This window comes from Monodelphis domestica, chromosome 2, assembly GCF_027887165.1.
Source record: "Monodelphis domestica isolate mMonDom1 chromosome 2, mMonDom1.pri, whole genome shotgun sequence".
Lineage (NCBI taxonomy): Eukaryota > Metazoa > Chordata > Mammalia > Didelphimorphia > Didelphidae > Monodelphis > Monodelphis domestica.
This window is the reverse complement of record NC_077228.1, coordinates 301941341-301966003: the sequence shown is the minus strand read 5'-3', so window position 1 is coordinate 301966003 and position 24663 is coordinate 301941341. Positions and strand designations below refer to the sequence as shown.

Here is a 24663-nt window from a genome sequence, read left to right as displayed (position 1 = left end):
GAAAAACAATAGATTTGAAGTCAGAAGACTTAGGTTTATGCCCCAGCTCTGACACCCTAGGTTCCCATAGCAGAACTGAAAAAATAATTTGTCTATAAAATTAGGACAATATGCAATATATCACAGATTTATTACAAGGTAAATGTTTTACACATTTATTATTTTTATACATTTTATATATTTACTATTATTATACATTTACAGTTGCAAAAATGAAGGTCATTATGGAGTTTAAATGAATTAAAATAGTTCAATGGACTGGAATAATTCCTATAATTCAATAGGAATATAAGTAGGAACTCACAGCAATTCCATAAAAATAACAACAACTCCAATATTTCAGTGAACACATAAGAAGGAAGTCATTCCAGTACTGGGAAATGTATATCTATAGATAAAAAGTAAAATGCCTTTGTACTTTGTCACACAAGTTAATCTATCTACAAGTATTTATTACATGTCTAAGATAGGCTGATTCCATGAAAAAAAATATAATGGAAAGATTACTGACCCAAGAACAAGGAAATCTAGGTTTCAGGCTTGGCTCTATTACTAATTAGCTGTGTAACCTTAAACAATTCCTATCATATCTCTGGACCTCAATTTTAACTTTTGTAAAATGAAGGGTCTGGACTAGATGGCCACTTCTGGCTCTAAAATTCTTTATGTCATGGAGAATACAAAGCTTAAGACATTCATATGACCTGTCCTCAAAGAGTTTAGGAAACAAAATAAAGGCATGTGAAAAAAAATAAGAAAGATAAATGAAGCAATAAACTATGTGGTGCTAACGGGGCATGTAGCAGGGCTTCTGATGAAGGAGAAATCAGTGTGGACTCTAGTCCAATACAACTTCCCAAAAATACTTTACCAGAATTTGTTAAGGATCTAGTATGTATCAGGCACTGAGGAAAAAAAAAAACCAAAGAGGTCCTGCTTGAGTTGGGCTTTGGAAGAAAGGTAAGTATGTGGTGAGAGCTACAGACAAGTATGGACAGTGACAATACAACCATAGAACTATGTGTTGCTGTCCAGTCATTTCAGTCCCATCTGACTTTTGTGATGTTTTGGGGGTTTTCTTGGCAAAGATACTGGAGTGGTTTGACATTTCCTTCTCTAGTTCATTTTCCAGATAAGAAACTGAGGCAAACAGGGTAAAATGACTTGTCCAGGATCACATAACTAGTAAATGTCTGAGAACACATCTGAACTCAGGAAGATGAGTCCTGACATAGTCCTAGCACTCCATACCCTGTGACACTTAGCTGCCTCTTAACTATACGTACAAGGCTGTTCATTGAAAAAGAGTGGAAAACGATGTAAGGTACAAATTATAGAATGGCTAAAAACCAAGCAAAGAAATTTAGATACTTAAGAAGACAACTGAGAGCCAAATATAGATTCCAGATCAAGGAAGTAAATCACAGAATGGAAACAGTATTTGAGTAGAATTGACCAGGTTGAAGTAAATGTAATGAATAACAGCAACACTTGTATAGGGTTTAAGGCTTACAAAGTATTTTCCTCCAGAGAAGTAGACACTGGAAGTATTACTATATACTCTTTATATAAATGGAAGAACTAAGGATCAGAGAGAAAAACCGACTTACCCATAGTCACATACTTAATAATTATTGGGACCAGCTACCATTTTCATCTTTAGATAGTCATAGCTACATGAAGCTTTAAGATTGAGTGCAAGTTGGGGGCAGCTGGGTGGCTCAGTGGATTGAGAGCCAGGCCTAGAGATGGGAAGTCCTAGGTTCAAATCTGACCTCAGACACTTCCCAGCTGTGTGACTCTGGGCAAGTCACTTGACCCCCATTGCCTAGCCCTTACCACTCTTCTGCCTTGGAGGCAATACACAGTATTGATTCCAAGAAGGAAGGTAATGGTTAAAAAAAAAAAGATTGAGTGCAAGTCTCCAGAGAGGTCAGGGAACTAAAAATAGAAGGATGTGCGCATCTGGAAAAGTGAGGAAGAAGGGCCAGTAAGACAGAAGGAGCCAGAAATGTAGGAGAAATAATAATAACAACAATAATAGTACCATTATACATTTGTATAGCCCTTAAAACACTCTTTTGCTTATATCATGTAATCTTCATAAGTCTTAATAATCCTGAGACACTCAGAGCAGGTTCTATTATTCTCATTTTACAAATTGAGAAATTAAGACTTAGAGAAATTAAAGAATTACCAGATGATCAGATAATCATGGCATCACAGAAGCCAAAGGAGAGCATTTCAAGAAGAACATGTTCAAATGTCAAAAGAGAAGAGGTCAAGAAGAAAGATGCCAAAGAAATGGGGCCTGGATTTGGCAAAGAGGAACCCATTTAATAATAATAGCAAACAAAGTTTCTAAGTACAGTTGTAACAGAAGCCAGACTGCAAAGTTAAGAAGGAATTATGTGAGTAGGAAGTAAAGGGTATGACTCGGTGGGAATATTCAAGAATCATAGCAATAAACAATAAGAATAATATGGAAACTTGAGAATACTTAGAAAGAAGTAGATCAGAGCCAAAGAGGTTTTTTACATTGCAGAAAATAAGGGCCTAATGTTTGCTCAATTAAACTGTTTTTTTTAAAACTTACTTAATAGTGTAAAGGCAAATGGAAGGAGCCAACAAAGATAGGAAACTGAAATACTAGAGAAAATGGGAATAATTAATAGGTAGACACAAAAGATAAGAAAGGATAGAGTCCAAGCAACAGGTGACAGGTAAGCTTTAGAAAAGAGGAAGTAAACCACTTTCTCTAAGACTAGAAGAATTGTTTCTATACTATGCAGAAGGTTGGATGGGCACTTCACAAAATTAAATACAAATATCTCTTCCACAGGATCCCTATCTGTATGGTTTAGGAAATTGGCACCCCCTCTAAATCTGTGTAAACTTTTTGGCTCTCCCTTAACAACAGAGAAAAAGAATGAATGAATTTCTTATTTCTTTTATGGTGTGTTTACAGCACCTTATTATAAAATTTGGGTTAAGTATTTGGTCATTGGCTATAAAGTTTGAAAATCTTTCTGTGTCATCTGTCGGTCTTCCTATGTCATCTTCATCTTTTGAAAAACTCCAAAAAAGTCCCATTTAATTTCTTATGCTGACATATGATATATCAAAACCCACAATGGGGAAAGTCAAGATGTGGAATGGGTGTATTACGATTTGATAATGAAAAAATATATTTAGAGAAAATAAGAAAAATACAAATGTTAAAAACTCTCTTCAAACTGTCAAAGGTGATGGACAAAATAATCAATGTTTAAGGAATTGTGGGTAGACAATCACACAAATATACGGTGATTGAGGCGTTAATTGGCCCAGCTATTCTGATTAACAATTCATAATTATGAAAAAAACTGGCTGTGATGTTTGAACTCTTTGATTAAGCATAACCACTACTAGATATATAACCTTAGGAGATAAAGACCAAAAGGAAAAAACCATATGTAACGAAATAATCAAAGCATCACTCTTTGTGATGACAAAAAACTTGGAGAAAATAAGGTGCCCATCAGTTGGGGAACACTCAAAAACCTGTTATATAAATGTAACATTATTTTACCCTAACAAATGACAAGTATGAGAAACTTTGAAAAGACATCATAACAATTATAATAACTAACATTTCATTAGTACTGTAAGCCTGGCAAAACTCTACCTCTATTATCTTATTAGAACTTCTTAAAATCCATGGGAAGTAGATAGTATTATTAGCCTCATTTTACAGATGAGGTACTAAGGCTGAGAGGATTTCAATGACTTCCCCAGTGTCATTCAGCTAGTTTCTTTCTTTTTTTTTTTAAACCCTTACCTTCCTTCTTGGAATCAATACTGTGTATTGGCTCCAAGCAGAAGAGTGGTAAGGGCTAGGCAATGGGGGTCAAGTGACTTGCCCAGGATCACACAGCTGGGAAGTATCTGAGGCCAGATTTGAACCTAGGACTTCCCATCTCTAGGCCTGGTTCTCAATCCACTGAGCTATCCAGCTGCCCCCCATTCAGCTAGTTTCTGAGGCAAGATTTAAACTTAGTCTTTCTGACTCCAGATCACTGGAGTACTGTATCCAAATTAGCCAAAGTACTGATCTGCATTGGTAGAACAAATTTCCTCATCTGAGAGTTTTCTGTAGCAGTGAAATCATAATGCATCATGATACCTATCCCAATCCCTAAGAATGCAGTGGAATATTATTATGCCATTTAAAGATGATGAATGTGAAAATTCAAATAAACTTGAAAAAACATTCAAGCTGATACAGAATAAAATAAGTAAATCCAACAGAGCAAGATACCCAATGATGATAATAATAGTAGGATTATGGATTTAGTGCTGAAAAACACCTAAGAAGTCAGCAGATCCAACCTCATCTTTTTCCAAGAGCAGAAACATAGGCCCAAGAGGTAAAGTTATTTGTCCAGTGTCACAAAGGCAGCAAAAATGGCTCTGCTAAAGACTACTCAATTTCAATCTTGTACTAAGAATCAAAAAAAACTTTTTAATTTAGATCAGGTGTTTTTTGTTTGTTTGTTTGTTTTTGTATCAAGGACCCCCTTGCCAATCTGATAAAATCAATTATATTTCAGAATAATCTTCTCAACTGAATAAAATACACAAGATTACAAAGAAATCCAATTGGTAATGAAAATAAAGATGTCTTTTTTCACATCCAAGTTCACAGACCCCCTAAAATTTATCCATAGATTATTTAGTGTCTATGAACCCTGGTTAGAAAACCCAGATTTAAATGATTCTAGTGACCAATTATAATTTCATACAAATGATGGAATATGTCTTCATATTCTATAAGTGATAGATACATATAAGGAATACTACAAATACTTGGTTTGCTTATCTGTTTCTCTTGGTTAAAGAAGAGAAATGGGAGCTAGAAAAGGATTTCAGAAAGCAGATGGGATGCAAAAGAAAAGAATCAATAAAACATTTCTTTTTTCCCCAATAAAACATTTCTGAAAGAAAATAAATGTTTGGAAAGTAATGTGTTGAGGAGAAAACAGGGATTTATGAATCGATTATAAAATTTTATAAAAATTAACTCAATTATTATAAAATTATTATAAAAAATTAACTCAATCTTTTTAGTAAAACAAGAACCAAGTCCATCCTCTGAAAATAAGGGATGGGCAAAGGTCTTGGAGGCTTAATGAGACCTACGGTCTGGAAGGACTACTGGGCTAGAAAACTAATGAGATGAAAAAAGGGAATGAAAAGCAGCTAAAAGGTTCATGTTGAAGTTAAAAGATATTAATCTAATAAAGGCAGTCATCAGGTTCTGCATACTCTTGCAAGAATCTCTGCAGTCCAGAAATAGGTCAAGGGGTGAACCAAGTTAGCTAGTGGAGAGAGGCATGGGGGGAGTGAAAGTTAGGGATCTTAGGATCATCAAAGACTTAAATTGGAAGAGATCTCAGAGGCCATAAAAGTCCAAATTCATTTAGGAATGGAAAAGGTCTTAGAGATCATTTAGCCAAAGCCCTTTATCTTTACAGTTAAGGAAACTAAAGTACAGAGAGCTCAACTGACTTTTTCAAAATCACAGAAAGAGAGACAGAGAGGGAGAGAGAAGAGAAAGAGAAAATTTTATTTCCTAAAGCACATAAAGCTTAGTGATTTGCCTCAGACCACAAATTACAAAAGTATCAGGGGCAGGATTTGAACCCGTCTTTCCTAACTCAAAGCTAGGCAGCCCAGCACTCTATTTACTAAGTCATGTAGAATGAAGTCCATTCATACCATGCAATTACCCACTTTACTCTCTGAGTAATGATTCAGAAGCACTGAACTTCTCTACCTGGGCCTTCATCTCCTCACCTATGAAATGAAATTTGATTAGATCAGAGTTCTCCATTCTTTGGGTAGAAAAATTTTTGTCTCCAAAAAATCTAGGCAGGATGGAAGAAGTCAAGAGGAAGTCTCCAAGGACTTGTAGATTTCAAGAGGGGAAGGAAAGAAGAGACAAATGATTTAGACATCTCCCAGGAAAAGCTTTCTTTTAGCTAAAGCTAGAAGGTTTAGATCTAGCAGCTAGAAGATCTTTCAAGTAGATGATTTCGAAGGTCTTTCCAACTCTTAGAGGTGACAGGCTAGATCAAAGAGTAAGAATGCTTAGTGAATGATATCAAAAGCAGAACTCCTCCTAAAGATATTCAAGTATGGAGTTAAAAGTATAATTCAAAATAATAAGCACAGTAAGTCTATTAAAAAAAAAAACTGAACTCTGAAGAGTATAGTCAGAGCAATGGTTAACCTTAGGAAGAAATGCCTCTGAAAGGACTTCTTGTTCATCTGCTTCCCTTGACACATTTTCTTTATACTACATTTTGGGCTACTGAAAAATTTCCATTTACTGTCAACAGAAATATGTCATTTCCAAAAAGCTGGAAACCATCATCTTCCTAAAAATAAAAAGTATACAGAAAAGTTCATGAATTTTACACAACAAGAAAGTCAACAATTTACAGAAGAAAAATAATAGATGATCTTGGTCCATTGGAAAGTGTACTAGCCCCACAGTCTCCGAAGACATGTATGGGTTCAAATATGGGCTCTATCTCTTACTTACCTGTATAACTTCAGCCAAGTCACTTAACTTGCCTGGATCTCAGTTTCCTCAGCAATAAAATGTGGAGGTTGAACTATATCTTATTTGAGGTTTCTTCCAGATCCTAGATCTATGATTTAGCTTGAAGTCTACAAATATTGCCACAAAGAACAGTCAGACTTTTCCAGTTTGGATGTCAAGTTTTCACCCTATTAGTATGTTCTACAGATTCTAAAAATTATTAGGTTTTGTTTTTCTATACTGATGACTGGCAGTCTCATGTAAAGGTTCCACAACTAATTAATAATACATTTAATATCTTAAACCAAGACAAAGAAAACCATGTGTTTGGAAAATGCCTTTGAAAAGCAAACAGCTTAAAGAAAATAAGTGGCTTTTCTAAAACTGAACTTAAAGGGGAAAAAAAATCAAGGGCTTTGCTGAATTCCCAGTCAAGGAAATCCCATGATTTCTAGTCCCAGAAAAAGCAGCAACTTCATGCAATAGATTAGCACAGAACTTGGAATCCCTTTCTTTTAATTCCAGCTATACCATTTAACTGTTGGGGTAACCTTGAGTAAATAAATTAACTTCTCTGGACCTCAGTTTTCTCATCCATAAAATGGGCTCTTAGGCAAAAGGTAAGCCTAAGACATCAATAGGAAGAATAATATTTGAAAAACAAAAAGTCATACAGTTATGAGTTAAAAAAAATATCAATACTGGACATCAAGTCTAATCATAAGAAGGAATCACTGAGTGTTTCTTTTCAGCAAACTGTCTTTTATAATGATGATTTGGGAAGATAACAAGCCAAATGATTGAATTTCAACTATTCATTAGACTTTAGAAATTGCCCCCCACTAGCAGTAGTAAAGGAATGCAATTTAATAAATTTCAGAGACTGAAAAAATTGCAATTCACAGTCATTGAGGCAGTAAGTTCAACCACTCCCAGAACACTTTTAGATCTAGTGAACTTTCAGTTCCTACACATCCATGAAGGTGGACATTTCTCTCTGAAGGTCATTCTCCAGCTTGGCTTCCAAAGTGGGTATTGGAGGTTATGAATAGTTCCAAGGCCCTCAAGTTCCCTGATCAAAACACAATCCCTGTATCTTTTGACAAGTTCATTTTCAGCTGAGCGATTCATTTATGTAAATAATATGAGATAGAGGACATTATAAGAATCCATTAGTTTAGGATATCAAAATTCTGCCCTCTACCAGTCTATATAAGGAGGGAGGAAGGCCAGGCAAAGGCTCTGCTGATTTTTATTGGGGGTGGGGGGTGGGGAAGGGATAGGGAAGAGAGATAGAGAAATGAAGGGGGACGAGAGGAAAGGAAGGGAGAGGAAGGTGCACCTTCCCAGCAGCAAGACCCAACATCGAGCTTTTCAGCAGTGGACACCAAGAAACACACCTCCAACTTCCCACACCCAGTTCTCTCTCTCTCCACTATCTTTCACTCGGTCAGCTACACCCAGTGCCAAGAGCAGGACCAGCCAATCTACAGCCGTCCTGAGCACAGTCCCACCTGCCGATAAGGCTCAGAACACATTCCAATTAAGATGCCCAGATAGGGAGACTGACTCTACTTCTTCACCACCTGGTGAATCCTAGCTGCCAAGAAGGTATGTATGCCCTGGTTAAGCACTAAGGGGGGGGGGGGGACCTCGCAGTTTGGCTGGGGACCCAGAGGAAGATGCAGTCCCTGAAAAAAACGACTCCACTGGGAGTTTTTCCACTGGGTTTGAGATGTGAAACATAAGTTCATAGATTTAGATCGAGAAAAGACCATCTAGTCCAAAGCCCTCATTTTACTGATGGGGAAACCGAGGCCCAAGAGTAGAAATGATTTCCCCAGGTTCATACGAGTACTTAAGTGACAGAGTCAGAATTCGAACCCAAAGCTCTGACTGCAAATTTGGGAACAATGGGGAACTGGGTTTTTTCCATTAGTATGAAATTAAGAATTCCCAGAAGGCTAACTCACCGGATTTGAGTTCCATAACTTGCAAAGGCCAATGCAGTTTTCTACTTGCAAAAGTCTCTACATCAAAAACAACAACAAAAATTAAACTTTTTCTGCCTGTAATGGGTATCCCTTGGTGATCACCACGCATATGTAGGAGAGAGGGAAGCAGGTGAATAAGGGGCACCTGTCCCCCAGATTCTCCAGGAGTTGGAGCAATGGGGAGGAAAGAAGGTAACCAGGATAGGCAGAGGGGGCTGAGGCTGGCGAAGCTGTCTCACAACTGGGCACACTCCCCAGTAAGCAGCCGACAGGAGCTGCGCTCGCCTGCCCGCTCCCTGGCCTTCTCCCAGGTGAGCCCGAGCGCCCCGAGCTTGACACACTCACCTCGGGCAGCTCACGGAGTTGGTTGGCGTCTAGGAGCAGCTCCTCCAGGCTGCGGGTGTAGCGGTAGATCTCCTCCGGGACGTAGACGAGGGAACAGTGACGCTTATCGATGGTTTCCACATGACGGTTACACCGCCACAGCGGGATGCAGTGAAACATAGCAGCAATACAGAAAAAGAAGAACAAGAACAAGAAGCAGCAGCAGCAGCAGCAGCAGCAGCAGCAGCCGCCGCCGCCGCCGCCGCCGCCCCGAAGCCGCCGCGGATCCTGAACAGCGCGCGCCTCCCGGGTCCGTGCTGCTTCGCGAGTTGCTGATGTCCCCTCTGCCTGCCTCCCTGCTTCTCTCACTGCAGCTACCGCCGCTGCTCTTTCCGTGAGCCGGAGCCACGCAGACTCTTCCTTTAGTAGTTCTCCTTTCCCTCCTTCTTCGTTCTGACTGACTTGGGGGCTGGGAGGTCAGGAAGCGCTCCCAGCAACCTCAGGCGCCTGCAGCCGGCTTCCAAGCCTACCCCCGCCCCCTGCCTCCTATCCCCTCCCACTTCACCCAGCCTCCAGCCTCCAGCTCAGCTCCGCGCAAAAGCTTTCTATTTGCCCCGGAGCCGGCCCGGGCTAACTGAGCATGCCCAGCTGCTGATGCCGCCAGAGGGAAAGCCACCAAGGAGTTTGTTTTGCAGTCAAGGGAGATCCAATAGTCCAGGTTTTGCTAGTAGCCAAAAGGGGAAAAGGGTCAGGAAACTAGAGAACCCCAATTCTAGGTCCCCAGGATCTCTTGCGCACATCTGGTGCAGCAAAGGATGTGGTTTCTTGCGGGAAACTGTTTCTGCTTGGAGTTGGGGAGCAGAAGAGACAAAAAGAACTGCGAGTAAGGACTGGGGCAACTGAGGAAAGTAGACCAAGGTTTATTTGATTTTATCTTTAGGCTCCCTCTCCCCTCTCCTCTGTCTCTGAAAAGTTTCTCTTCCGGGGTCACCTACGCAGAACAACACTAGTAAACCTCTCACGTTTAGGCTCTGAAAAATGGATTTGTGGCTTTTTGTATATGTCACCGCCCTACAAACGCTGTCGCCGGGTTCCTTATACTATTGCTGCAGCAAATGAAGTTGGGGAGCCCGAGTTCCTGAGTAGGATTCCCTGAATAACCCGAGTGGGCAAAAACAAAAAACCAATGGCGAATAGAAGGTCGTTGTTCCACTCCCCACAATCCCCTCTCCACAGATGACATCTACACTGTTGGTACCCTAACCGGGTTTTTGTTCGTTTTTGTTTTTAATAAGGTTCTGACATACCTTGATCTGCCTGGGTTCTAATCCTGACTCAGCTTAGTTCTGTGACCCTAGGTAAATCACTTAAATCTTTCAGTGCCCCCAGGCAACTCTTCAAAGAGTGAGTTCCTGGTACAGACAAAATAAAGGGGGAAAAAAAACTTTCCATTAGTACCAAATGAACCCCAGCCGAACAAACTCTTCACCTGTAAAACCTACCTCCCCATCCGGATCCTAAGTATAGTCTTCTAGGGAATACAGTGGTCATCCAGGAAAAGGAAATGAATCAGAGGATGTTTCTGGACCAGTACTACTTTAACTACCTGTTTGCTTCATGCTTTCAGTCAGGTGCTGATTGAAAGGTTCTGGTAACATGGAGTCCATATCATACCGGGTAATTTTCATAAAGAGTAATCTCAAGGTATAAGCACTCAATACTTGTTGGTATGGAAGGAAATAATTGCAAATAATGTCGTTGTCGGTTCATCTATAAACATTCCTTTAAAGAAAAAAATATTTTCAAGGAACCTACAATGTGTAAACTGTTGCTGGTGATGGAGATACAAGGGTGAAGTATAATAAATATTGTGTATTCTATCCATACCTATGAGTGTATAAAGAGGGCAGTGTCTTCCCTGCCTTCAAAGAACATACAATCCAACTGAGGAAGTAAAAACAAAAATATCAAAAGTACAGATAAGTTGATAAGAGGTAATTAGTGCTATAATAATTATATTTGCAATGCACTTAAGTTTTCATAACATTTTGACATATTAGGATCATGGCATTTAAGGCTGGAAAGAACTAGTTTTAATCTCATCCAACCCCTTCATCTTATACCTTAAAGAAAGGGATCCAAAGATTTGTCAAAAGCCCCACTGGCAGCAGGCAGCAGAGCCCAGTCCTCTTGTTTACAAATCAGGTACTTTTGAACTCTATTCAGGACCAAGCACCCTGTGAGATGAACACAGTCTCACTGAGGTTAAATGATTCGATACAGACTGGTGAGTATCGGAGGTAGGGCTAAAACCCAGGTCTTCTGAATTTGAATCCCCTCCACAAACTGTCTCTCTTCTACTAAAATGAATCTTTCTCCAGTATGCTTTATATAATTTGTGGTATGTCAGAATCTATAATATTCTCCACTTGGACCCTAGCTCCCATGCACTCTGGCAGTGCACTCCCTGGTGCACTCTATCTTCATATTTGTTTAAATTCTCTTGCTTCAATTCTGATCCCAGGGGCTGCCTCCTCAATGAAGCCTTCTCCATTCAACCCCTCCCCCTGTAAAAGCAGTTTCTCTCTTCAAATTTTCCTAGCTTGTTTTGTCTATATCTTCCCTCTACCATGTATCAAATTGACTTTTGCAGTGTATCTCTATTAGATGTTCCTTAAGAGCAAGAAGTGTTATTTTTCATCTTTGTATCTTTACTTTCTACTAAAATGTGCCTAGAACAATGATAAGGCTTAATAAATTGTTCTTGAACTGTTCATTGAATTGATTGTCCTTGGCCAACGAATAGGCTTGCTCTCTCTGTGAAGGAGGAAAAGTTAATAAAGAATAGTGAATAACTTTCTTAAGGTCCCTCCCCATTTCCATCTTGCTCCTCCTCCCCAGTGCTCCTTCACTTTCAGGTTTAACTATCCCCTACCTGTTTCCCTACTCCTTACCCTCCCTTCCCTCCCTTACTGCTATTACTAAAATCTGGAGATGTGGAATCCACTGCCTGCAATGATTATATGGCTTGGAGTTGGGCATGCTCAGTAGCCAGGGCAGATTTTGGTCACAAGATTTTGCAGCGCTATAGAGGCTCTGGACTGCTGCTCCAAGGAGCAGTGCTCTACAGGACAGCCCACAGCTGCAAATTCCTCTCTCCATATTGACCTGAGCAGAAACTATGCAAAGCAACAATTTAGTTTTACCTTCCACAGTTATCACATTTCCAGCTTTTATTCTCTTTTTTAAGTTCCTTTCTCATGAAGAAGCAGTGCCTAAATCGTTCCTTCCTGATCCCCAAAAGGATCCCTCTAACCCTAACCCTGTGATTCCTAGCTATCTGTCTTAGGACACTAAGTATCCCATTATACTCATTCTATCCTCCTTTGTTCCAGTCCTTACTACTGGCTACTTAGACATTCATTCAAACACCTTCATAGAAACATATTCATGTGCACCTATGAAGTCATATTTCAAACTCAAAGCCATCAAGAATGCTACAAAAGTTCTACATTGAGACCTTAGAAAACCACTAGCAAATTTGCCTTTGGGTAACTGTAAAAATATATAAATTACTTCCCACCTCAAATCTAAACAAGTGAAAAATTGATGAACAAAAGGTAGCAAACTTGGTCCTCTTAGCAAGTATCATTAATAGTTTTCAAGATGTGTATAGTTAGTTGCCTTTTTTTAAGGTTTGAATTTAATTGAAAGTGGTTTATGTGGTATTTCATAAATGAAAATTAATTTTTGAAAAACTCATCCTACAATGAGTATTATGAGCTAATGCAACATGTGATTATTATTTGAGAAAATTGTGACTACATAAAAGAATTATATGATTCTCAAACTGAATTTACTTAGCACAGAGTCATATTAAAGATGAAAGAGGACTTTGTGATTGTCTCATCCAAATTCCATCTCCAAAGAAGCTAAGCGATTTGCCCAAGGTCATACAACATCATATAAAGCATATGTCTTTGGGGGGACAGGTAGGTAGCTCAGTGGATTGAGAATCAGGCCTAGATATGGAAGTCCTGAGTTCAAGCCTCACTTTCTAGCTGTGTGACACTGGGCAGGTCACTTGACCCCATTGCCTAGCCTTTACCTTTCTTCTACCTTGGAATCAATACACACTATTGATTCTAAAACAGAAGGTAAGAGGTTTTTTGTTTTTTTTTTTTAATGTAACTTTCCCACCCACTTCTTACAGTTGTACAAAGGGGGAAACCACAAATAATACTACCAGGAACAATTCTAAGCCTCTTTAGAATTAATTAGTTTCAATATACAATTGTTGACAAAGTGTCAGTTTCATCTTTTCCTCTCTTGGCTGAGAAGAGATGTGTCAGGTTCTTATCAGATCCAGGAAAGGAAAAGAATATTGGGAGATAGGGGGAAGGGTGGGAGGAGTAGCAATCTACTCCTGGTAGTTTAAAATTATACTGTATACTGCATTAAAGCAATCCTTTCACGATTTGCCATGACTTAAAGATTCTTTTTCCAAGGCTGAATGCCTTCCTCCATGTAGGGTTGCAACCAAACTATCCAAAAGAAATGAGATCCTTCTACGTCTCTTCATGTACATTTTATAGTTTAATCATCTTTTAAATCAGAACACAAATTTGTCTGAACTAAATCTCCTGTGTTACTATTTAAAATTAAGCCCAGTTCTTGGAATCTCAGAATTGGAATGGTCCCAGAGGCCACCATTACATGCTACAACAAGGATGCTCTCTACTAGAAGTCTAAAGTGGTATACCTTTACTTAAAAACCTCCAATGAGGGGGAACTAAACATATGTGGGTATATATGTATATGTATGTATACACATATCTATACACATATATAGACCTGTATACACATGTGTGTATATACATGTGTTCACATTGATACATATAAACATATAAGCTTGTGTATATAACCTGTCATCCAATTTAATTTGGGAGGTAGGGAAGTATATCTGATTATAAGGCAGGTATTTTTTTTCCTCCTTACATCAAGTCAAATCTGTCTTTTTACAGTATTTACCCATTGATCCAAGTTCATTTACTCAATGAACATTTTTTAAATGCACAGTATGTTCAAGATACTGTGCTAGGTACCAGGGATACTAAGCAAAACAAAAAACCAGTCTCTGCCTCAAAGATTACGTTCTACTAGGCAGGTACTGCATTTACGTTTCCTTGCTTTGCTCTCATGTATATACAGAATTCAGGATCTCACAGTACGTTTTTGCCTTCCTCCACCCAGTTCTCCTGCAAGCTGCCAAGAAACAATAAAGATGACCCATGAACTTCACCTGCTTTCTGCTCTTTCCTCATTGCCTCATAAAGGGACTAATAAATGAACAAATAGACAGTCAGCAGCATTTTGTTTTAGTAATGTACACTATCATCATTCTAATTCTCTTTCTAATTACCAAACTGACAAAAGGAGGAGCAAACCAGACACCTTAGCACCTAGTAGAAAATAAGACAGAAAAAGTTGAATGGGTAAAAATAAAACTATGACATCTTTACATGTGAATGAGAAAGGAAACTTCAGAGCAGAATTACCAATAGTGAGCAAAAAAGTCTGGTCTTAGAGACCACAGATATGTCGATGAGAGTTTGAGAAAGAAAATTAATTGAAAGACTCTAAATGCCTCAAGTCCAAACATACTCCTTTCCCTTCCCTCATTTGCATTTTCCTTCCATCTGTGTAGAAATGGGGTAAGTTTGGGGATGGAAGAGAAGCATATCTCTCCTAGGATCATAAATTCTTTCATTATAGAATCATAAATCTATGACCAAAATATTTCTTGGAGATCATTGAATCTACCCCTTCATTTTACAATAAGGAAACTGAGGCACAGGGAGGTTAAATGTCTAAAGTCATTTAGGTAGCAAGCAAGAAAGGTGGTATTCAAACATAAATTATCTGATTCCTTTGTTCTTTCCACTGCTCCTTCTGCCATCATCAATTAGCATTAATGAAAAAGCTGAATGTGCTTGTAAGATAGTTTCTTTCAATTTTTTGTTTGTTTATTTTCTGTGTCCCTAGAACTGTCTCTTTCCAAAGGGTAACAATCCAATTTGATAAGACAAAGGAGAATTAGTAGAGCAAGAAATACCTTATTTTTGTTCTTGTCTTTTTTTTACCATCTTTTCAATATAGAAAACATTGGGATTAATATTAATATTTGGCATATTTTAGCTAACACAAAAACTGAAGGATGTCATTTCAACAGTCAAGTTGAGACTATCCACAAAATTAACTTGTTAAAAACAAAAACAAAAATCTGGACCCATGATTATTCCATCAAAGCAGGGAATTCTAGGGAAGGGACTCCCTCCATGCAAATCAGCACCTGCTTTGTAACTAACAGTTTTTACTATAGTATAAAGCAGTGACAGTGAACCTTTTAGAAACTGTGTGCCATGCCTCACTCCACCCCCACCATGTGCTGAGCATGCCCTGCCCATCCCCTTACTGCACACTGGGGAGGAAATGCCCCTATTGGGATGCTGGGAAGAGGGGCAGGGGAAGTGAGGAATGTCTTCAGGGAGTGTAGAGAGGGGGAAGGGAGTGATCCAAGTGTTCTACTCCCCTCCAGCTCTACCACCTGTGAGCTGCCCACCTTACCCCTTGTGTGCTCTCTTTGGGTTACAGGGCAGAGGGGCTGGTGATGTGAAAAAAAATGTTATCAAGCATAGGGGACAGTGGGAAGGGAGCAGCTCCAGCTGAGTCCCTTTGCCTCTCTAATAACAAACTCTGGGGGGAGGAGGACAAGGTGACACACATGCCCACAGAGAGAGTTCTGCATGCCATCTTTGGCACCCATGCCATAGGTAAACTATCATTAGTATAGACATTAAATGACACAGCCACTATGTGGGAGAAGCAGAAACAGAACAAAACTCAGGTTTTCCTGACACTAAGTCCAACTGTCTTTGGATTATATTATGCTATCTAATTAACTTTTTAAAAATACCATGCAAGTGTAAGAAAAGGTTCTACTGACTGGACAAAAGTGAACCATAAAACCAGTTTCAGATCACTAGAGATTGCTCAGAATTTGCTAGGAAACCATATCAGATGCTGGTTTTCTCTGTGCTTTTGTGGACTTCCTATAAGGATCTCAAAGCATCAATAAAGGCACTAACTTGCTTAGAGTTGAAGCTATCTAAAATGTAATTATGTCAGCAACAATTTTACTAATGAGACACTAAAGAGGCCAGCATATTTTTAGGATCTAATAATCCTTGGCCTGTTTTTAAAACTCAGTTCTTGCGACCTGACTTCTTCAGTTGTGAGACAACCTGGAGTCCTTTCTGTCAATGATTCAGTTATTACTATTTTACATTACTAGGTCAACTACCAAATCTCCTACATGATGATTATAGAATGCAGAATTTTTTTTAAGATGCACTAATCATCCTCAGAGGTAACAATTTATTTCTTTAACATGTCAGTCCTTGAGAGCAGAAGATGGTATTTTATCAGTTCCCTACAAACACTAGCACCTGGAGGGAGTTAAAAATTAAAGAGCATGGGTGGAAAGACCAGGCTCTGGTATTAATAAGGCACTAGACTTGATATAACCTGAGCTCATCTCTAGCAGGACTTGATTCTACAGGTGTATCCTGCTCCAAGAAAACCAAATATAAGAAAATCTAGGCTTAGAGCTCATCTAATTTTAGAGTGAGAAATTTCGTGTTTAAAAAACAAAATAAAACACTTGGTGGCTTTATAAAGAGATTTCCTTAAGAATGTCCCCCTTACAGTTCTGATACATTTATCAACAGAGAATATATCCTGATTGTTCACTAGGTGTAAAAGGGGCCTGAATGCCTCCAGATCATGACAGGAATTCTCCTCTGATAGATCAGCTGAGGGACTTGGTCATGCTCCTTGATGTTTGAGTAAAACCATTTCAGGGACTTTGGAACTGAGAAATTAAAGTGTTTGTTAGGAAAAAAGAAAGAGAACTGCCCCAGAGAAGGAACTGCTTGGAGGAGAGGAGAATACCTCAGTTTAGGTTTCTTTCCTCTTCTCTACCTCAATCAGAAGAGAGGGAGCATGAACTTCCAATAGTGTAGAACTTTGGGACACTTTTTCTTTGAAACCCTAACAATGGCTGCATTAGGATCCAGGATGTGAATTGGAAAGTATATTTAGGACTACAAAGAACCCAGTAGGAATGCCATTTCATACCTAAGAGGAATTTCTTGAGGACTATAGCAAAAGTACTCTGAGGAACTATGTTATCCTTTTATCAATGTGTTCTCTAAGCTTTAGCCCACTTTCTCCTGGACTCCACATGTCCTTTTAGGGAAAGTGTGTCATGTACTGTTGGGGGAATCAGTTATATCAAGTAGACTACATTAGAAAATACTTCTTTCTAAAAGCAAGTTAAGTCTGAGTGTATATTTGATACCAAGTCATAACTGTGGTGGGAAGCATACACATGGGGGTTCATGAACATTAGATAAAGTTCATGTGCCATTAGATAAGCATTCTTATCCCCTTAGGATTAATCCTAAAACTCTTAGGGAACAAATGACAGCTGAGTTCTGAAGACCTGTGGACAAGTGACTCCAGAGCATGAGCTATACTTTACATAGTGAATTCTTTTGGAGCAACAAATAATGTGATTTAATGCAGTAAAATATGATTTACAACTTTTAAAATTATCTATTATTTCATTAAAATAAAGTATCTCTGTATTCATATTACATGTAATTACATGTAATCTAATTAAGTAGTTAATTTGGTTTCCCACTATCAATACAAGCATTGATATAAGTACTTAAAAGCCATAAAGCAATCATTATGTGAAATCTTATCACAGTTTTAATCTAACTCAGACTTCATAAAAGCATTAATGGAAATGTGGAAAGTTTATATTAAAAAAAGAAACAAATTGCTTTAAAAAAATCACTTGAATAACTAGTGAAAATCCAAAATATACAATGACCACAATAATATAAAAGAAAACAATGCCAAAAAAATCAGGAGTCAGATCAGTGCAATGACACATCTTAAATAAAGGACTAGTGATGAAACATACCTCTTCCTCTCAAAAAAAAAAAAAAAACAGTGAACAGCACTATAGAATTAGCTATATGTTGTCAGGAATGATTGACATGTTAGTTGGATTTGCCAAACTGTACTGCTTTGTCACTAGGGTAGGTTTTATTATGGATTAGTGGCAGGGATTAAGAAGCAATAGAGATCTAAAAATGCACAAATAAAACTATTTTCCCCAAAAGAAAATTGTTCCAATTCTAATAAACAGAAAAATACAAATTAAAATAAATTTTAGATAACATCTTAATCCATCAAATTGACAAAGATAATTCAAAACTAAAACCAGTGCTTTTTCAGTTATGGTAAAATACAAATGGTATTGTTTTGTTGACATCCTTTTGGAATGCCACCTGGCAATACACAAAAATATTTACAAAGTCGATCCTCTCCTTTGTCTGTTATGCCCTAAAGATGTTATTAAAAGGAAAATTAAACATCTCAAAAAATCATAATGAATTTATTTATAAAAATGACAAATCAAAAATTATCCATATACCTAGTTTCAGGAGAATGACTGAAAAAGGTATTAGAGATATTGATCAAAGGAATTTTGCCTTTTATTATGCCACCAGAGAAAGTCATATAGAATTCATATTTCATCAATAAGGGAACCTCTGAGTGCAGAAAAAAATCCCATTGATGCAAATTAGCAACTCATCTGCAATTTGCATCTTAAAATGTTTTCTGGAGCATTAAGAAGTGACTTGCCAGTCCTCACACTGCTATTACCTGCCGGAGGTGGTATTCAAACCTAATTCGTTTTGGCTATAAAGTGGGCCCTCTAATCACTTCCCTATACTGCCAGTTAAAATGATAAATATGAAGAAATATCAAAAGACCTATATGACATGATGTAGAATAGGGAAAACAGATCAGAACAAAAGATGTACTATTCATTCATGATTTACAAAAAATCAACAAAATCCAATAAGTATACAGATAAAGGATAAATTAGAAGAGGTCAAAGAACCAAATTCAATGATCAATTTCCACAAACATTAATTAAGCAATTACTCTATGCAAGAGCATTGTGCTTTCTAGGAATACAAAGGCAAAATTAAATTAGTCCCGAAGTGTTATTGTTATTTGGTTGGAGTTTGTGTGTATATATATATATATATATATATATATATATATATATATATATATATAATATATATATGTATGTATATATGTTTTTGTACAATTTAACATTTTACAATTTACTTTATATAAGATCTTTTATATCATTGTTAATTATCAAGTTTATCATTTTAAAAAATAAAGAAAATTTGCTGGTATAATAACTGCTATGACTTACAAGAACCTTAAAAATGGAGTCAAATTCCTGATTTCTGATTGTGGCTCTGCCACTTCAATTTTTGGCCTTGGGCAAACCATTTAATCTTTATGAGTCTCAGTTTCCTCATCTGTAAAACAAAGACACTAATACATTTATTATTTCTCTAAGCTTTCTATTATTGTTAGAACAATCTGCTAATTGGTCCAACAAATTTGGAAAATAATATATAATTATTTTAAAAAATTCACTAAATTGTACATATCCAGTAATCTCACTACTAGGCCATCTACTCCAAAAAGATCAAAGAGAGAAAAAAAAAGTCCCATTTCATCTAAACCAAAATAGTTTACTATCACTGCTTATGGTGGGGTGGGGGAAGAAAACAAAATGTATGCCCATAAATTAAGGAATGGCTGAAAATACTGTGTTATAGGAATATAATTGAAAAATATTTACCATAACAAATTATAAATATTAATAATTCAGAGAAAATGAAATAGATAACAATTACATGTATGCTTATTATGTGCCAGGCACTATATATAGTAAGTGCCGTATTTATCTCATTTGATCCTCACAACAACCCAGGGAGTTAGGTACGGACTATTAGAATCCTCATTTTACAGATGAAATAACTGAGGCAAGTAGAAATTAAAATTACTTGCTCAGGGTCACATAGCTAGTGTCTGAGGCAGAATTTTAATTCAAGTCTTTTCAACCCTAAGCTCTGCTGCACCTACCCAAGAATCATGGGAACTTTGTTCTTTTTTTCTTTTTTTAATTGTTTATTTATTTAATTAATTAATTTAGAATATTTTTTCATGGTTACAAGATTCATGTTCTCCCCCCCCCCATAGCCCACACACAATTCCACTGGGTTTTACATGTGCCATTCATCAAGACCTATTTCCATATTATTGATAATTGCACTAGTGTGATCAGTTAGTCTACATCCCCAATCATATCCCCATGAACCATGTGATCAAGCAGTTGTTTTTCTTCTGCGTTTCTGCTCCCACAGTTCTTCCTCTGAATGTGGATAGTGATCTTTCTCATAAATCCCTAGTAGTTGTTCTGGTCATTGCATTGCTAATAATGGAGAAATCAGTTACAATCGATTGTACCACAGTATATTAGTCTCTGTGTACATTGTTCTCCTGGTTCTGCTCCTCTCATTCTGCATCTATTACTGGAGGTCGTTCCAGTTCACATGGAATTCCTCCAGTTTATTATTCCTTTCAACCCAATAGTATTCCATCACCAACAGATACCACAATTTGTTCAGCCATTCCCCAATTGAAGGGCATCCCCTCATTTTCCAATTTTTTGGCACCACAGAGTGCAGCTATAAATATTTTTGTACAAGTCTTTTCCTTTATGATCTCTTTGGGATACAAACCCAGCAGTATGGCTAGATCAAAGGGCAGATAGTCTTTTTTTTTTAAATTATATTTTATTTGATCATTTCCAAGCATTATTCATTAAAGACATAGATCATTTTCTTTTCCTCCCCCCCACCCCCCATAGTCAATGCGCAAATCCACTGGACATTACATGTTTTCTTGATTTGAACCCATTGCCATGTTGATAGTATTTGCATTAGAGTGTTCACTTAGAGTCTCTCCTCTGTCATGTCCCCTCAACCTCTGTATTCAGGCAGTTGCTTTTCCTCCGTGTTTCCACTCCCATAGTTTATCCTTTGCTTATGAATAGTGTTTTTTTCTCCTAGATCCCTGCAAGTTGTTCAGGGACATTACACCGCCACTAATGGAGAAGTCCATTACGTTCGATTATACCACAGTGTATTAGTCTCTGTGTACAATGTTCTCCTGGTTCTGCTCCTCTCACTCTGCATCACTTCCTGGAGGTTGTTCCAATCTCCATGGAACTCCTCCACTTTATTATTCCTTTGAGCACAATAGTATTCCATCACCAACATATACCACAATTTGCTCAGCCATTGCCCAATTGATGGGCATCCCTTCGTTTTCCAGTTTTTGGCCACCACAAAGAGCGCAGCTATGAATATTTTTGTACGAGTCTTTTTGTCCATTATCTCTTTGGGGTACAGACCCAGCAGTACTATGGCTGGATCAAAGGGCAGATATTCTTTTGTCGCCCTTTGGGCATAGTTCCAAATTGCCCTCCAGAATGGTTGGATCAGTTCACAACTCCACCAGCAATGAATTAATGTCCCTACTTTGCCACTTCCCCTCCAGCATTCATTACTTTCCTTTGCTGTTATGTTAGCCAATCTGCTAGGTGTGAGGTGATACCTCAGAGTTGTTTTGATTTGCATCTCTCTGATTATAAGAGATTTAGAACACTTCTTCATGTGCTTGTTAATAGTTTTGATTTCTTTATCTGAGAACTGCCTATCCATTTCCCTTGCCCATTTATCAATTGGAGAATGGCTTGATTTTTTGTACAATTGATTTAGCTCTTTATAAATATGAGTAATTAAACCTTTGTCAGAGGTTTCTATGAAAATTTTTTCCCAATTTGTTGTTTCCCTTCTGATTTTAGTTACATTGGTTTTGTTTGTACAAAAGCTTTTTAGTTTGATGTAGTCAAAATTATTTATTTTACATTTTGTGATTCTTTCTATGTCTTGCTTGGTTTTAAAGCCTTTCCCCTCCCAAAGGTCTGACATGTATACTATTCTGTGTTTACCCAATTTACTTATGGTTTCCTTCTTTATGTTTAAGTCACTCACCCATTTTGAATTTATCTTGGTGTAGGGTGTGAGGTGTTGATCTATTCCTAGTCTCTCCCACACTGTCTTCCAATTTTCCCAGCAGTTTTTATCGAATAGTGGATTTTTGTCCCAAAAGCTGGGATCTTTGGGTTTATCGTATACTGTCTTGCTGAGGTCTCTTTCCCCCAGTCTATTCCACTGATCTTCCTTTCTGTTTCTTAGCCAGTACCAAATTGTTTTGATGACTGCTGCTTTGTAATATAGTTTAATGTCAGGGACTGCAAGACCCCCATCATATGTGTTTTTTTTTTTCATTATTTCCCTGGATATCCTTGATCTTTTGTTCTTCCAAATGAACTTTGTTATGGTTTTTTCTAAATCAGTGAAGAAGTATTTTGGTAGTTCAATGGGTATGGCACTAAATAGATAAATAAGTTTGGGTAGGATGGTCATTTTTATTATATTGGCTTGTCCTATCCATGAGCAGTTAATGTTGTTCCAATTGCTCAAGTCTAGTTTTAGTTGTGTGGCGAGTGTTTTGTAGTTGTGTTCATATAGTTCCTGTGTTTGTCTCGGGAGGTAGATTCCTAAGTATTTTATTTTGTCTAAGGTGATTTTGAATGGGATTTCTCTTTCTAGTTCTTGCTGCTGAGCTGTGTTGGAGATATATAGAAAAGCTGATGATTTATGTGGGTTTATTTTGTATCCTGCAACTTTGTTAAAGTTGTTGATTATTTCAATTAGCTTTTTGGTTGAATCTCTAGGATTCTTTAAGTAGACCATCATGTCATCTGCAAAGAGTGATAACTTGGTCTCCTCCTTGCCTATTTTGATGCCTTCAATTTCTTTTTCTTCTCTAATTGCTACTGCTAGTGTTTCTAGTACAATGTCAAATAGTAGAGGTGATAATGGGCATCCTTGTTTCACTCCTGATCTTATTGGGAATGCATCTAGTTTATCCCCATTGCAGATGACATTAGCTGATGGTTTTAGATATATACTGTTTATTATTTTTAGGAATGACCCTTCTATTCCTATGATTTCTAGTGTTTTTAATAGGAATGGGTGTTGTATTTTATCAAAGGCTTTTTCTGCGTCTATTGAAATAATCATGTGGTTCTTGCTAGTTTGCTTGTTGATGTGGTCAATTATGTGGATGGTTTTCCTAATGTTGAACCAGCCCTGCATCCCTGGTATAAATCCAGATAGTCTTTTAAAGTCCTTTGGCATAGGAACTTTATTCTTTTTCAATCATGTCGGACTCTTCATGACCCCCAAAAAGGGTATGCCAGACCTTTCTATTCTCCATTATCTCTTGAAGTCTGTTGAAGTCCATGTTCATTGTTTCCATGACACTATCTATCCATCTCACCCTTTTTCATCCCCTTCTCCTTTTGCCTTCAATCTTTCCCAAAATCAAAGAATCCTGTCTTCTTATGTGGCCAAAGTATTTCAGCTTCATCTTCAGTATTTGACCTTCAGGGAATAGTCAATCAATTAAGCATTGACTAATTTGGTCTTCTCACTGTCAGAGGAACTCTCAAAAGTCATCTTTGCACCACAATTTAGAAGAGTTGATTCTGTGGTACTCAGCTTTCCTCATAATCCAATTTCCATAGCCATACATTGCTAGTGGAAAACCCTAGCTTTGTTTATACAGACCTTTGTCAGTGAGGTGATGTTTGCTTTTTAGTATGCTGTCCAGTTTTGCCATAGCTTTCCTTGCAAGTAAAAATTGATATAAAACAAAGAAAAAGAATCAGAAGAGAATAATAAATTCAATGACTGCAATAATGTAACTGACAGTGACATTAAGGCTGCTGAACTTAAATTGCAATGACTAATCTTGGTCCCTAAGAATATATAATGAAACATAATTACCTTTTCTAAAGAGAGAGATGGGATGCTATGGAAGAGTAAGGTTGAATACTCCATTAGACATATTTTCTCTGTTCAGTTTTATATAACTGTTTTTCTTTGTACAGGGGAGAGTTTGATTGGGAGAGAAGCTATGTCAAGAAATGACTGATGTAGAAAAAATCAATAAATTGTGAAAATATTTTCATTATGAAGTAATGCTTATAAATCACTCTATAAACCAAAAATATGTTGGAGGGTGGAAGAATGAACTTATATTACTATAGCCTACAGCCATGGGAAAGATCTTTATTTTTTCATTCTTAACAGGCATTACTTTCTACCTATCCTCTTCCACTACTGACATACTGTCTTTACTTCTTGCCATTCTTACCCTATACATATTTCCATATTCCTCTTAATCCCAAAGAAACCTATATCCATAATGGCTTTTCTATTGCCACCAAAACATCTAAAGATTCTTTCACACAGTTGTGTAAATATTGGGACCATGGTGGAACCTGTGGATATTTGTTCAGTTATTGCCAGTCCTCAGCTCTACTACCAACTGCTAAGGCAGGCAGGATTGTTCTCCTGGAGATTTGTAATCCAAACCCTCTCCCAAGAGAGTCCTGTTGACCCATTTCCCCCAATTTTTCCACCTGAATGTCCACCACATCTGCTAGTTCATTGGCAATTTCCTGTCAGAGCAACTCTCTCCCCCACTTCCAGCAAATATCCCTTCAGCTCTAATAGTGCTCCCACCTTTTTTTCATTCCTCATAAGCCTTGGCTTTCTGTAAACTTTCCGATACTATCAATTCAATATGAAAAGCAATAATTCT

The 24663-nt window shown here is 37.6% G+C and overlaps 1 protein-coding gene across 1 annotated transcript in view; it reads right to left on the bottom strand.

Annotated features, from left to right (window-relative positions):
* LRRC1 (leucine rich repeat containing 1) overlaps positions 1-9628 on the bottom strand; it is a 183696-nt gene extending 174068 nt beyond the window's left edge. The window contains exon 1 of the mRNA XM_056818409.1: positions 8929-9628. Coding sequence (XP_056674387.1) covers positions 8929-9087 — 159 coding nt within the window. The 5' untranslated portion in view covers positions 9088-9628. The remainder of the gene's footprint in view (positions 1-8928) is intronic.
* Positions 9629-24663: the final 15035 nt, after the last annotated feature.